This window comes from Bos indicus, chromosome 15 (genome assembly GCF_029378745.1).
Source record: "Bos indicus isolate NIAB-ARS_2022 breed Sahiwal x Tharparkar chromosome 15, NIAB-ARS_B.indTharparkar_mat_pri_1.0, whole genome shotgun sequence".
Classification (NCBI taxonomy): Eukaryota; Metazoa; Chordata; class Mammalia; order Artiodactyla; family Bovidae; genus Bos; species Bos indicus.
Genome location: NC_091774.1, coordinates 43,606,836 through 43,623,470, shown reverse-complemented (window position 1 = coordinate 43,623,470; position 16,635 = coordinate 43,606,836). Strand labels below are relative to the sequence as shown.

The following is a 16,635-nucleotide window of genomic DNA, read 5'->3' as shown; positions in this document are numbered from 1 at the left end:
ATCCCTGGTCTGGGAAGATTCCACATGCCTTGGGGCAACTAAGCTCTGTGCACCACAACTACTGAGCCTGAGCTCTAGAGTCTGCCAACAACTAGAGATAGTCCCCACTTGCCCAAATTAGAGAAAACCCTTGCACAGCGATTTAGATCCAGCTCGGGCAAAAATAAAATAATTAATTAATTAAAAAGTAAAATAGCTATGTAGTACTGCAAAGATGATTGGCTTTGAAATCATAAAGACTGAGGTTTCAATTCTGGCTCAGCCCTGACAACTACAAGTATTTATTGAACTCTTAGTAGACATTCAAGCTCTGTGATAGGTGAAGATGCAAAAGTGAATTAAAACATAATCATCATTTTCAAGGCCCTTATATTTGAAGGATGGAACAGGGAGATGAAATTCCTAAACAGATTGTATCTGTACAATAATACATCTAACTAAAGGTTATATTATGAAAATCTTATGATCTTTCACAATTTAAGCCTTGGAGTCTTTATCTGTAAATCAGGAATAATTACATTTCACTTCCAGGCATAATGGCTGGCACATAAGAGGTTAATATTGCAAAACCTGTTATTCCAGGGAAAGCATTTTATGTCCTTGCTTCTCCTTTCTGTAAAGAAAAAACAATAAGTGATCTTTTTACAAACTGCATTTGAAGGCTTTAACGTAAGATTCACTTAAAGTAAATACACTTACATAACTTTATTACAACAATAAGAGGTGTGAAAGGGAATTACTCAAAATCTCACCATGCTAGAAAATCACCTACTTTCCCTTGGTAGTCTTATTTCCCAGTTTTTGTCTGTTACAAAGCTGTATCTATTTTTAAATGTTTTAGTGTTGTTACAAGGTATACAATACTTGTAATTTTTGGTGGCTGTTAAAAATTTAATTGACTGGATTCCTGTTATTTGCTTAATCATTCCTCTATGGTTCCACATTTCTCTTGAGAGACAACGATTCATTGGAGAGAATGAAAACTTTGAAAACAGAAATATCCTAGGTTTGAAGTTCTAAGTGAACCTCTTACTAAGAGATCCTGGGTAAGTTATTTAACCTTTCTGAAACTGACTGTTTAAAGAGGATGGATTTTAATAAAAATTACGCTTTTATTCTGCATTTAGAAGTGATCTGTATAAAGTCTGTGCCAAAATTTGGATTGCATTTAGAGGTGATCCGTATAAAGTCTGTGCCAAAATTTGGATACTCGAAATAAATCATAATTTTAATATTTAATTATCAGTACATAATGCGATAAACACCTTTAACACATAAAGCTCATTTAACCCTTTGTGTTAGTTACTTCCTTAGGATCAAGTTTCACATGGGATTACTTGGGTCAAAGATTATAAACATTTTTACGGTATTTAGAAACATCTCAAATTGCTTTTCAAAAGACTTCCTTCAGTTACACAACTACTAGCAACACACATTACATCAGCCTACTTTATGGTTACCAAAGGTATATCATTGCGTGACATCTTTGTAACTGATAGTTTTAATTTTCTTTCTGAGAAGTTGGAACTTTTTTTTTTTCTTTTTTTAATAGCAAGTACTGTCTGTAGGAACGACAGCTCAGGGCCACGTGGGTTGCGGATCGCACAAATGCACTACATCTCCCAAGGTGCTCCGCCGGCGCGCCGACAGGAAGTGGCCGGAGCATCTCCCGCCTCCACGCCGAGGAGAAGAGGTTCTATCCGGGGCCTTGGCGCTTCTCTTTCCTTTCGCGCCGGTTGCCGCTGCGGAGCGCGGCGGGTCCATGTGCGCAGTGAGCGGCACTATTCCTGGCCCAGTAGCACCCGAGCCCCGGGTTTGACCGCGTCCCCGCTGCGATGGACCCCAACACCATTATTGAGGCCCTGCGGGGCACCATGGACCCAGCCCTGCGTGAGGCCGCGGAGCGTCAGCTCAATGAAGTAAGGACGCCGGGGTGGCGGTGGCGGTGGCGGCAGCGGCGGCGGCGGCGGCAGCAGGCGGGCGGACTGTGGCAGGCCAAGCCCTCCCGGCCTGGCCAGAGGCGCGGACGGCGTCGCTGAGGGGCCCAACTGGAGGGGTGGGGCGGGGACCTGACGGCGAGTGCCACGCCGGGGCCCTTTGGCTGCTGCGGTAGTGGTGGCGCCGGCCACGGTTTGCGTCGGATCCTGAGTTGGGCCTCTGGCTGCGGTGGAGGCATGAGGGGCCGGCTGGGGCGAGGCGGGCGTGACGGGCTGGACACATGGCTGGCTCGGGTGGCGGCCGTCCTCTGGCTCATTCCCAGCTTGTTCTCGCGCCCAGGAGGGGGCGAAAGTCACCGAGAGGTTTTCAGACGTTTCCGGGAGGAGTCTTGCTGGCGCCGGATTTGGAGGGGCTCCTGGGAATGCAGTGCTGGTCCACTGGAGACTGCGCCTGCCAGCTTGTCCCTTTGCTGGGCTGATGGGTGACCTGCACAACTTTCTCCTCCCTGGCTGAGTTGCTAGGGACAGCTTTCAGAGGCGAGCCCCCACTTCTTAGGCAGGGTGAAGGTAGTGCGGGACACCCACAGGAGTCTGATTCACTGCTCTTCTACTCTATTATTGCCTCGCTGGGAAGGCAGGGCTATTTAGTGGAAAGTGTCGGGTGAAGCGCAACCTTCTAAGTAGAGCTACACCACTAATTTCTGAACTGACCTTGGGCAAGGCGCTTAACCTTTCGATCCTGACTTTTTCTCATTCATAAAATTAGGCCAGAGGGTTTGCTGAGAGGTCAAGGGAGACGATGTAAGACAGTGCCTTGAAACGTGCCAAGGTCCACATCAACTATCTGAGGGTTGGTTTATTTTTCTCCCCATATTTTTGAAGGAGACCACTCTTTGGAAAGCAGCCTTATTATGTGGGTATTTAATTGTACTCGTTTCCGTTTCATTCTTTGTTTCTAAGTTTCTGCAACTTCTGTTGGAGTATTTTAAAGACTTTCAAAAGGATCCCTGTCACTTCCTGTGTCTCCCTATGAATTTGCCCAGCTTTAGTGAGGTTTATGTCTTTTTATTCTTAAGGTAGAGAGAATTCCTCTTTAAAATAGAATTTCGGTTAGTTTATGTTCCTCTTAGCTGGTAGGTAAATACTTCTAAAACTTTATATTGACTAATAGGAATTGAACATCATCAGTGTACCACGCTGTTTAGAGATCCCTGGCCTCAGTGAACTTAAATTTTAAAAAGCTCATCCACAGAATTTAGACAAATTAAGTGTAAAGTTACTTCAAAATAAAAAGTTAGATCTATTTTATATGGAAGACCACTAGATCTTGCCAAAAATGATGCTCAAATTCTCAGGCTGAAAGTCACCTTGGGAGGAGGACAGATTCCTTTTGGATATAAAATAGTGAGTTGAAAGAAATTCACTCTTTAAACCATTACTAAACTATGGAGAGAGTTATGAATCACTTTTTGCTTTTGTGATAGACACATGTTAAGATGAACATTATTTTGTTTATGATGTGCTAGACACATTGCAAGTTCAGTCATAGTGATGTCTACCATGACTTTGCCCTAAATCACATGAGTTTCCTTTTGGATATAAAATAGTGAGTTGAAAGAAATTCACTCTTTAAACCATTACTTAACTATGGAGAGAGTTATGAATCACTTTTTGATTTTGTGATAGACAGAAGTTAAGATGAACATTATTTTGTTTATGATATGCTAGACACACTACAAGTTCATAGTGATGTCTACCATGACTTTGCCCTAAATCACATTATTTTGAGTAAATATACTTGTGTGTAATTATTAATTTAAGAAGTTATTATTTGAAAGAATTGGTTCCTTTGTAGGAAAATTGAGTAAGTAATACTTCCTGCAAATTTGAAATTTATTTATTCCTCAAGCAGCTCAGTTCAGTTGTATGTGCTAACATCTTGTAATAGAGACTTGGGGTAAGTATTTAACAGGCTAGTTTTTAGAAGATAAACAATCAAAGTAATATTCAAAACATTTATTATTTAACAGTTAAGCTGCTATTAGGGTTTTGAAATTTTCTGAAGTATGAACACTGCTTAGCTTTTCTTTCAAAAAAATTGATATCTGGCCTGTATTTCTGTAATTGTTAGCTACTTATATTTTGCACTTTTCTTTCAGTTATTACAAAATACCTAAGTTTTTTAGTAATTTTCCTAAGGTAACTTTTCTGTTAATTAGCATATTTTAATTTCCAGTCTTGCTTGTGTTTGAATTCTTTTTGCTTTGACTTTCTTGTGGCAGAACCTAGGTTTAGTCACACTATACAGCTCAGTCGTGTCCGACTCTTTGCGACCCTGTGGACTGTAGCTGGCCAGGCTCCTCTGTCCGTGGGATTCTCCGGGCAAGAATACTGGAGTGGGTTGCCATTTCCTTCTCCAGGGGATCTTCCCAACCCAGGGATCGAACCCTGGTCTCCCGCATGGCAGGCAGATGCTTTATCCTCTGAGCCACCAGGGAATTCCTGAACCTAGGTTTAGGAAGAAATAAATCCAACTCTTGAAGAAGCTTGACTGTAGTAAGAATGAGGAAGTAGCATCTTATTTCTGGCAAGCTTTTCTTGCTTTGGATAAAATAGGGTAAACCAGTCATTCCATCATGATGGCTTTTTCAACTGAAGCTACATATTGGTTCATTTAGTTAGAAGAAAAAGATCATTGCCATTGAATGAATCTCTTCAGCTAAGTGAAGTAATCACTAACTTAAAAATTTTTTAATATTATCAAATAGATAATTTAAAAACCAAACCAAAAGTGTCCCTATCTCAGAGATTGCACTTGACTGTTCCATTTGCTTGGAACCCCTTTTATTCATTTGCCTCCCAAACTTGTTATTTCACTTCCCTCTCATTACTGTTCCGCTGTGTCTGTATCCCTAAGGAGTGACTTGACTACCATGCTCCATGTCTCCCTTCACTTGTTTATATCATATGTATTGTACTTACTGTTTCCCCAGTATAATTTTTGAGTTTCATGAGATCAGGAATTCTTATGTCTTGTTACTGTTATTCTTTGGTTGTTAATGGTAGGCTTTACTGACTTCCTGTTACAGTAGATAACAGTATAGGCTTTAGGTTTCTCATATGACCTCCACTTCAGGAATTTTAAGGGTATTTATGTTTTTTATATTACATATAAAGTTCCAAAAGATTGTTAAAGACCACTGTATGGACACTGTTTTTGACAGATATTTTCAAGATAAATCTGATTTAGTATTCCTCACTTAACTCTGTACTATGTTATGAAAGTTTTTTTTGAACCACTGTTATAATTTGGAACCCATTGCCATGTCTCAGTTTGAAATATGTTCATGTAACAAGCTTTGCCTCAAAAACTGGAGAGAACCATTTTGATTTTTTTTTTTTTTTAACTACTGGAAGATTTCTCCACTAGCGGGAGGGTATTAATTTAACCTTTTTTAAAGCATCATTTTCCTTATGTTATCGTGGTATGTCATTGTGTGGGTTGAGCAAAATGATAAATGTAAAAATTTTAGAACTACTAAGTTCTCTCGAGAGTATTTGAATTACTGTTTAAGTGCCAATTGATTAACCAATCCAACATGCAATACATTTCATTTCCTACCTAAGTTAGTAGTTGTTCATCTCAGTGGCAGATGATCAAAACTGATGGAGAGAGAACACATAACCTGTTATTTGGGCACTTAGCTCACTAGTGGGTAGCATTATTATATTGCAGCATGAAAACTGGTACTCTTATAAGCACACTGCATGGCACATTGTAGGCTCTCAGTAAATATTTGTTGAATGCAAAGAAATAAAAGCTTGAATAATGGAAATGTTAAGAATACTCATCCTTGAGTTGTTAAAGTAGATTTGTGTTACAGGGATCTTTCAATTCTCATTGAAATTCTAAACTATATAGTCTAATATATCTAGAAGTGCAATTAAAAAATTTGTTTAGGTTATCTAAAATGTGTGCATTTGGTATTCATTCAACGTTGTTTCTAATATTCTAGAGACTATTTGTTTTTGAATGCAAAGACTGTTCTTTTCCATCTGTACACACACACACTTAGAAATACTTGTTTTTTCATTTTCATTTGCAAGATAAAATATGTCTGAAGGTTTTTGGCAGATAATTATAACAGAGGACAACATCTCTGCTCTCTTGCTTTAGCTGCCAGTGTTCCTCAGTGGAAACCTTTCTGCATGCAAATTTTTGCTCATGCTGCTCACTCCTCTTGTTAAGCTCTATCACCTACAACTAAAATTTTTCCTAGTCATGGTTTAGTCCCTAAGTTGTGTCCGACTCTTGCGACCCCACGGACTGTACGTAGCCTGTTAGGCTCCTCTGTCTATGGGATTCTCCAGGCAAGAATACTGGAGTGGGTTGCCATTTCAAATCTCTTAAACCCACAGTTCCTAAGCTTAATGTGCTATAAAATAGTTATGTGGGCAGAAATGTTGCTTTTTCACATGCTTTCTGTGAATAAAAAGTAAGAGGACATAGCCTTGGTAAGTTTCTTGATATTTTGTGTTTATCTTTAAAATTCATGAACTACCTAAGTTATATCTGGTATCTTCACAGATGGTTACTATTACAACTGTAAGTGATATATTTATTTATAATTGATTAGTTTTATTTTATTTTATTAAAGGCTTATGAAATGTTTAAGGAAAATCTTAGGTCTGGAAAAGTGCAGAATGACAGCAGTTTGGCATGTCTAAAAATTCAAATATTTTTGAGACTATGGTGTATATTTTTGGAAGATGGAATAGTTTGTAGTCTGAGCAGGTAACATTCCTTAATTAGGAATGTCATGAAGTAGGTACTGTTGTGAGTTTTGTAGAGGGAAAGTCCCTGGATTCTTGGACAGTTAGACAGGAAGTTATTCAGTGACATAGCATGTTAAAGATCTGAAAGAAAAATAACAGTGTATTAGTAATACTTATAAGAAAACAACTTTCTTTTTCAGAATTAGCGATGCATGCATATCTGTCAGTGGCACAGTAATGATGAGTTTGATTTGAAGTTTGGCTTTTCTTTTGTAAATTTTTTTTGTCACTGATAATTTGTAATTAAGTTTTTAGAAACACCTTATTTGGAAAGCATTACCACTGTTTAATGAAAGGCAGGAAGACACAGTGAAGACCCTCAACCTGGTCCTAATTTTACCACTACACTGACTTACCCTCACTATGCCTCATATTTCATATAGGTAAAATAGATACAGTATTTGCCTTTGTCAACTTCTTTAGTAAAGCAGAGAGGGAAGAAATTCCTTGGCTCTTGAAATTATCTGGCTGTATTCATTTTATGTAAACTCTGATATCAGAGTGCCCTTAAGCCCCTCTCTTCCTTGTAAATGATGTCAAGTACGGAGAAGGCAATGGCACCCCACTCCAGTACTCTTGCCTGGAAAATCCCATGGACGGAGGAGCCTGGTAGGCTGTAGTTCATGGGGTCGATAAGAGTCAGACACAACTGAGCGACTTCACTTTCACTTTTCACTTTCATGCATTGGAGAAGGAAATGGCAACCCACTCCAGTGTTCTTGCCTGGAGAAGCCCAGGGACGGGGGAGCCTAGTGGGCTGCTGTCTATGGGATCACACAGAGTCGGACACGACTGAAGTGATTTAGTAGTAGTAGTAGTAGTTGTAGTAGTAGTAGTTGTAGTAGTTGTAGTACAGTAACTGAAGGTTTGTTTGGTTACATTCCAAAATGGCAAGAAATAATAAAAAGTTACCTATTAAAGAGTAAGCTTTAAAAGAGACTGACATTGGGTGGTTACATTGGAAAATGTGGGTCTGGAAGGGAAATTGATATTGAAGAAAGCATGACTAAAAAGTTTTGTCTGATTTGAGGAGCTGTAAACCCCAAGGAGAAAATGTCCAGGAGGCAATTGGGAATGTGGAACTGAAGTTTAGGATAGAAGGCAGTAATAGAATAGTGATTTTTCTTCTGCAAGTGAATTGAGAGGAAGGGAGTATGATCCGGATGTGTGGGGTGGACTGGAGCGCAGCACACACTTAGGCCATGCTCATTTTTTGGGGACTCTGAGAAACATGGAAAAGGAGATGGGAGAATTGTGCAGAAAAGTAGGAGGAAGGCAAGAAAAGGAATTTCAAGTAAGAAGATTGGTTTCCTTTTTCCTTAAATAAATTAAAAAAATTTTCTACCATTGAGTATGAATTCCTTTTGCTTAAAAAGCTATTAGAAAAAACGGTTTTTGACATTTCTAAATGAGAGAAATTAACGGAAAATGAAGACTTTGCTGGGAAGGTCTTTTAACGTATTGATAACCTTGGAGAAAGATAACCTTGGAGAAAACAGTGTCTGATTACAGGATTAGTGAGTGAAATGCTCGTTCAGTTCAGTCGCTCAGCGTGTCCGACTCTGTGACCCCATGGACTGCAGTGTTGCAGGCTTCCCTGTCTATCACCAACTCCTGGAGCATGCTCAAACTCATGTCCATTGAGTCGGTGATGGTGATGCCATCCAACCCTCTCATCCTCTGTTGTCCCCTTCTCCTCCTGCCTTCAATCTTTCCCAGCACCAGAGTCTTTTCCAGTGAGTCAGTTTTTCACATCAGGTGGCCAAAGCATTGGAGCTTCAGCTTCACTAGGAATAAGTTTGTAGGTTAGAAGGGTAGTAGGGTCAGGGGAAGTGTGTTTATGTGATATATATGTCTTTCTTTTTTTTTCCTTTTGTAGTCAGACTTATTTTGGGGAGTAACGGAGCTCCCTGTGGAGTAGAAGATTTCAGACTTTTATAATGATAGTTTTCTATCTGTAATGTTTTATAGTCCTCTATCCTAGAATTACATCCTCATACTGCTTCGTGACCTTATCTTCCTACAGGATAGATCTGATCATGTGAAAACTTTCAAAAATAAGTTCACACTTAATAGATCTTGATATGATCACAACTTACCTATTCATTTTTGTCTTTCACTGTTCTCTTTCGTACTCCTGGTAATCTCTTTAAAATCATATCAGATCAGTCACTCAGTCGTGTCCGACTCTTTGCTACCCCATGAATCGCGGCACGCCAGGTCTCCCTGTCCATCACCAACTCCCGGAGTTCACTCAGACTCATGTCCATTGAGTCAGTGATGCCATCCAGCCATCTCATCCTCTGTCGTCCCCTTCTCCTCCTGCCCCCAATCCCTCCCAGCATCAGAGTCTTTTCCAATGAGTCAGCTCTTCGCATGAGGTGGCCAAAGTACTGGAGTTTCAGCTTTAGCATCAGTCCTTCCAAAGAAATCCCAGGGCTGATCTCCTTCAGAATGGACTGGTTGGATCTCCTTGCAGTCCAAGGGACTCTCAAGAGTTTCTTCTCCAACACCACAGTTCAAAAGCATCAATTCTTCGGCGCTCAGCCTTCTTCACAGTCCAACTCTCACATCCATACATGACCACAGGAAAAACCATAGCCTTGACTAGACGAACCTTTGTTGGCAAAGTAATGTCTCTGCTTTGGAATATGCTATCTAGGTTGGTCATAACTTTCCTTCCAAGGAGTAAGCGTCTTTTAATTTCATGGCTGCAGTCACAATCTGCAGTGATTTTGGAGCCCAGAAAAATAAAGTCTGACACTGTTTCCACTGTTTCCCCATCTATTTCCCGTGAAGTGATGGGGCCGGATGCATGATCTTGTTTTCTGAATGTTGAGCTTTAAGCCAACTTTTTTCACTCTCCACTTTCACTTTCATCAAGAGGCTTTTGAGTTCCTCTTCACTTTCTGCCATAAGGGTGGTGTCATCTGCATATCTGAGGTTATTGATATTTCTCCCGGCAATCTTGATTCCAGCTTGTGTTTCTTCCAGTTCAGCGTTTCTCATGATGTACTCTGCATATAAGTTAAATAAGCAGGGTGACAATATACAGCCTTGACGTACTCCTTTTCCTATTTGGAACCAGTCTGTTGTTCCATGTCCAGTTCTAGCTGTTGCTTCCTGACTTGCATACAGATTTCTCAAGAGGCAGGTCAGGTGGTCTGGTATTCCCATCTCTTTCAGAATTTTTCACAGTTGATTGTGATCCACACAGTCAAAGGCTTTGGCATAGTCAATAAAGCAGAAATAGATGTTTTTCTGGAACTCTCTTGCTTTTTCGATGATCCAGCAGATGTTGGCAATTTGATCTCTGGTTCCTCTGCCTTTTCTAAAACCAGCTTGCACATCAGGAAGTTCACGGTTGACATATTGCTGAAGCCTGGCTTGGAGAATTTTAAGCATTACTTTACTAGCATGTGAGATGAGTGCAATTGTGTGGTAGTTTGAGCATTCTTTGGCATTGCCTTTCTTTGGGATTGGAATGAAAACTGACCTTTTCCAGTCCTGTGGCCACTGCTGAGTTTTCCAAATTTGCTGGCATATTGAGTGCAGCACTTTCACAGCATAACATAACCCGTACTTTTCCTTTTAAAAATCTTTTCTTCTCATTTCCGTGGGTTTAACTGCTTTAGGGTCTAACTAAAAAACTTACTGTCAGTCTAATTAGAATTAATCCCCTACCCTACCTTGAAGTGGTGATCTTTTATCTCTGTAGTATATGGCATGTTGTAAAGTACTGGTAAGTGGAGTGGAGTTAAAGGAGATGGAGTTGAAGAATTTTGTTGAGGTGGGTTAAGGGTGAATGTTGGTTATCTGTATTGATGACAAATAATGAGAAGGTAAGAAGTTGTCTAGAAAGATAGTTCTGTATTATGGTGAGCAGCTTTTAAACCTGAGTGTTAGCAGTTTTAGCTTTATGATATATAATGACCCATTTGTTGCTTCACTTCTCCTGGTTCTCGGACTGCTAGATGCCAGGAGCTTGAGGCAGGCCCCTAATTAGTGTCAGCATCCAGAAGTTACATTTATACTTAGACTCATATAAAAGATTTATTGTAGCATCTTCTGAAGCCTAATCAGTGTTTGCCAGACTTTGTGATTAAAGTTGATGCTAGTGATATTTTTACTTAAATTTATTTTTTATATTATAAAATATAAAGATGTTTAACATTTATGAATAGTTAACATGTGATAGAAATTCTTCTAAATATGTGATAGTTTGCTATATTCAAGAATCCAGAAAGTTGTTAGAGATTACCCAACGCTTGAGTTTTTTCCTAACTTGTACAGTTAGTGTATATCTTGTTTGTTTTATAACTAACTGTACAGATCTATGCATTTTTCCCCATTTTTAAACTTAATTGAGGTATAATTTATATACTATAAAATTTACCTGTTTTAAGTGATGATCAGTGATTTTTAGTAGATTTGAGTTGTATGGCTTTTAGAACAATCTAGTTTTGGAAACGGAGAAGACAGTGGCACCCCACTCCAGTACTCTTGCCTGGAAAATCCCACAGACGGAAGAGCCTGGTAGGCTGCATTCCATGGGGTTGCTAAGAGTCGGACACGACTGAGCGACTTCACTTTCACTTTTCACTTTCACGCATTGGAGAAGGAAATGACAACCCACTCCAGTGTTCTTGCCTGGAGAATCCCAGGGACGGGGGAGCCTGGTGGGCTGCTGTCTATGGGGTTGCAGAGTCGGACACGACTGAAGCGACGTAGCAGCAGCAGCAGCAGTTTTGGAAACTTACCATTATCCCAATAAAATGCCTCAACTCCAGTTTATAGTTAATCTCCATCCCACCCTCCAGTGATGATGAATCTACTTTTTGTCTCAGTTTTTTTTCTTGAGAACCTGATGTTTGATATTTGGTACTAATTTAATTGAGTCCATTTGTTAACTTCTTTGGGAGAAGATGACAAGGCTTCCTGCACTAGGGATTTCAGATGGACGGCACCAGTAGATGGATGTCCAAGGTTGAGATTGCTTGTGCTATTCCTGCTGATAGAAACACCCCTTCTTTCTTAACCTTAGTCTAGCTCAGTTGTCTGAACATAACAGTTTTTTTTGGTCAGTTGCGCTTTTTGGATTTATGCTGGTGTGTTTCTGAAAGCATTCAAAGTGACAAGATAATAGAGTGATAAATTAGTACTTATTTTCAATGTTTAGTTTCGCTGGTTTTTTAAAATAATAAATTTATTGAATTCAGTCTCTTTAGTATCCAATTCAGGGGTTTTTTAGTATATGCACAGTTATGGATCCGTCACCACGAACTTGAGAGCATTTTTATCACCCCAATAAGAAATCCATACTATTAGCAGTCACTCCCTGCTTCTTCCTACACACCTCCAGTCCTCGGCTACTTTCTGCCCATAGATTTACCTATTCTGGACATTTGATACAAATGAAATCATACCATCTGTAGCCTTTGGTGACTGGCTTCTTTCACATAGTGTAATATTTTTAAGCTTCATACGTATTGTACTATGTGTCAGTACTTCATTCTTTGTTATTACTGAATAATGTTACACGAATGAATGGATATGCTTACATTTTGCTTACCCATTGAAGGACATCTTGGTTGTTTCCACTTAGTTATGAATAATGCTGTGAATGTTCAAGTATAAGTAATCTTGTTGATTTTTTTTCTCTTTTGAGGGATAATTTATATATAATACAAAGCTCAAAAATATGTACAACTCAGTGAGCTTTTATCTAAGTATCATCCTCCAGATTAAGATGGATAGACAAATAGAGAAAACATTTTCATTGGCCTCGAACTTTCCCTTAAGACTCTTCCTAATCAGTACCTTTCTTTAGGTTACTGTTACTCTGATTTCTGTTAATTGTAGCTTGGATTCACCTGTCCTTAAACTTCATGTTAATAGGATTACATAGTATATCATACTATATCATAGTCTGGCTTCTTTCTCAACATGTTTTTGATATCTGTATTATTGATTTCATAGGTTGGGTATTTTTTTTTTTTAAGTTATTGTATAGTATTTCATGTATGAATTATATCACATGTTATATAGTCATGTTTATATGGTTTATATAGTCACATGTTAATAGGTATTATTGTGAACATAACCCCTTATTTCTCTTGAATATATAAGAGGGAAATTGCTAGGTTATGAGATAAGTGCATGTCAGATAATGCCAGTTTTCCAATATGGTTGTACCATTTTATATATCTACCAGCACTGAGTTCCTTTTTTTCCTTACCTTGATCAGTGCTTTGGTGTTGCATATATTGTTTTGGGGTAGCTTTGTCTCGTCCACGCGTGTGTGTGGCCATGCCATGTGGCTTGTGGGATCTCAGTTCCTCAACCAAGGGTTGAACCTGGGCCATGGCAGTGAAAGCCTGGAATCCTAACCACTAAGCCACTAGGTAGCTCCTTGTGCTAATTATTTTGTAATTTGCTCGCACATATTTGTTGATTTTTGTTGTGGAGTAGTTAACACTTCCTCAGATGTTGAGGTATTTTCCTTTTGTTCCCCTCAACATTATTTATACCAAGGCAGGGCCGAAGCCTATGAAGCTTTACTTTTATCTATCTGATACCAAAACTATTTCATGTCTTTCACCCTTTAAAGTGTTAGGCTTAGGTTTTCTCCACCAAGATGATAAAAATATTCACCTTGGTTTCCTTCAAGTACTCCTAAGGGGTTTTTTTGTGTTGTTTAAACCTTAAGAAGTTAGAAATTGATAAAGGTCCTTTGTTATTATAACATGTGGTACCTATTGTGTTACAGGAAGATGCACTGAGTCGCACGTGCTCACTTCTAACTCACATGTAGCTGTCTGTGTCCAACCAACAAAAACAGTAGCCGTTGTGTGGTGGTTTTTGTTGTTATAAAGTGACTCCTAAATGTAAACCAACAGCCTCATTTGGAGTTCCAGTCATAGAAAGCAGTCTTTTTCTACTCAGAATGATAAACTGCAGAATTGGGACCTCAGGAGAGCATTATATATAAGTGAAACTGCATGTTGTACTTTATGAGTGATTTAACGTACTGAAAAGTAATTTGGCAAAGTCAATTTATGCCCAGCTGACTTTAGAACATACTTTCTGAGAAAGATGAGGTATGATTTTTGTGTGTTTTTTTGTTGTTTTTATTTTTTGGCCACACTGCACAACTTGCAGGATTCTTAGTTCCCTGATCAGGGATTAATCTCTGGCCATGGCAGTGAAAGCCTGGAATCCTCACCATTAGACCACCAAGGAACTCCCTGTCATGTTTTGATGTTTGCTAAAATACTTTTCGTGTTATTTCCTTATAGCTATCCTGTGAAGTAGATTTTGTTATACTGACTTTGTAATTAAGAGTTAGATTTGCTGCAGACGTCTATATACTACTATATATAAAAGAGATAATAAGAACCTGCTGGTATAGCACAGGGAACTCCATTCAGTACTCTGTAATGGCCTATATGGGAAAAGAATCTTTTAAAAAAAGTGCCATAAATATTTGTTAAATATAATTAATCTTCACAATAAAAAAAATTAATTTGCTGAATTAAACTTGCTCAGGAGTTTAAAATGTAGGACATGACATCACTTAGGTTTATAACCAGTACTGTCTTGAATTCTAGCGTTCATTCATAGAGTTCACAATTTTATGCAGGAGATAAGATATATTGCTGTAATATTAATGACTTAAGAAGTATCATAGTAGTGGTCTTTGTGGGCTTACCAGTCTAAAAATACAAATTTGCTTTTTTGCTCCATACAACCTCTATGTGATCACAACTGCCTCTAAGGCACCTTTTTTGTTAATTCATTCAGTTATTCTTTTAATAAATTTGTTGATTATCTTGAATGCCAAATATGAGTAATTGGATATAAAGATAGTAAAGTGTTTATTCCTAGTGTGTCTTGAGTCTAATAGGAGAGGCAGACATAAAGCCAGTCTACAAATATGTAATAATTATTATGAAGTGGGAAAAAAAAACCCTTGGAGCTTATGAGAGTAATTGGGAGCCCTACTTAGCCCTAGTGTGATCAGTAAGGAAATGCTTCTCTAAGGAAACGTTTAAACTTGAGACCTAAAGAATAAGGGTGTGGACCAGTTAACTCTGGTGGAGCATTGGAGAGAAGAGTGATGTAGGCAGAAAGTGACAGCGTGTACAAAGACTGAAATGGGGTAATGTTTATTGTTGCAAAAACCTAAGGTGGGGCAATGAGGGGGATGAGGAAATTTCTTTAAGTGAGGCTGAAGAAATAAGCAGAACAAGATAAGACAGGGCCTTTTAGGCCTTAGGAAATACACTAGAAAATTGTTAAAAGATGTGTTTCAAGGGGATTACTTTACAATTTTAAAGATTATTAAGTACTAAATAAAGCATGGTTGGGGAGGCAAATGGTTATATTAAGAGGGATGATAGTCAGTTGGACTAGGTTGGTGTTAGTGGGAATGGAGAAAGTGGATATATCAATTATACAACCATTTTGGCTATGCAATTGATAGAGTGTGATGTATTGAATTGGGATAAGAAGAGGAAAGTGGACTTCCCTGGTGGTCCAGTGGTTAAGAATCTGCCTGCCAATGCAGGAGACATGGGTTCAATCTCTGCTCTGAGAAGATTCCATGTGCTGAGGGTTGAAAAAGCCTGTGGGCAGCAACTACTGTGCCAGAGTGCCCTAAAGTTTGTGCTCTGCAACAAGAGAAGCCACTGCAGCGAGAAGCCTGTGCAGTGCAAGGAGGAGTAGTCTCTGCTCTAGAGAAAACACATGCACAGCAACAGAGACCCAGCACAGTGAAAAATCAATAAATTAAAAACATTTTTTTTTAATTTTAAAAGAAGAGGAACATATTAAAGATGACAGTCAATTTTCAGATATGAATAACAGATAGTGATGACAGGTTGGGAGGGGTGGTACAAGGAAGGAAGAGTCACGACTTTTAGGGGAAAAAATGATTTCATCATAGTAAGTCTGAAAATCCTGTGTGATAATGGAGGTAGGGATGTTAAATAGGTCTGTTAGTGTGTCCTTGACTGGAAACTACATTTGATTTATAGATGGTAGTTAAAGATAGGAGTTGCATGAAATCAGCTGGGGAGCAGAAAAGCTGGCCTGTGACTGAGTTCTTGAACCATGTAGACAGAATGAGAAACAACCAAAGGAGCCTGAAAAGGTACCAGGAAAAGTGATGTATGAATGATTTAGATGGCAGGGTGTTTCATGAAAGATAACGGTTAACTGTTCAGATCTATTTAGAGTACTGAAAAGGGTAAATTCCTCCCCTCTATCTATTTAACTGCTCCTGTCCAGGTCTTAAATTTAAATACTACTTCTGGGTTAGGAGATTCTACTTTTGATTCTTCCGGAGTGTTTTCTGTTTCTTCCATTATATTGATACTTCATTACAGTTACCTGTTTGGCTGTCTTATTTTCCTTCATTGTTCATTTTCCATGAGGTCATGGAGACTTCCTGTCTTGTTCAACCTTGTGTTTTCAGGTCCTGGTATAGTGTTTTGCACCAAGAACAACTAAGTAAATAATTTTTGGAGTGACTAAATGAGCAGAGTATCCCTTTGGGTCTAATGTGGAAGACATTTTTTTATATCTGAAGGGAAATTCTTCTGTTTCTAAGAATGTGTTTGTAGAATGCATGAAAAAGTCTATAAGGAGGAAACTAAAAATTATGAGTGTCCATGTGAACATGCGCAGAAAAATACTAAAACTTGGGCTGGAAGGACAATATAGGAGGTATTTATATTGTGGAAGAGGGAATGAGAATACATATAAGAAGAGATTTCAGGTCTTTTTTAATAAAAGCAAATATGACAGATTTAGGAATTAACTAACTTTTTTGTGTTGTTAATGAAAGTAATCCAGGATC

At 38.7% G+C, this 16,635-nt stretch overlaps 1 protein-coding gene across 1 annotated transcript in view; it reads left to right on the top strand.

The window, feature by feature from the left end:
- Positions 1-1,667: 1,667 nt before the first annotated feature.
- Positions 1,668-16,635, top strand: part of IPO7 (importin 7) — a 44,301-nt gene continuing 29,333 nt past the window's right edge. Inside the window, exon 1 of the mRNA XM_019975109.2 lies at positions 1,668-1,919. Within this exon, the coding sequence (XP_019830668.1) occupies positions 1,836-1,919 (84 nt within the window). The 5' untranslated portion in view covers positions 1,668-1,835. The remainder of the gene's footprint in view (positions 1,920-16,635) is intronic.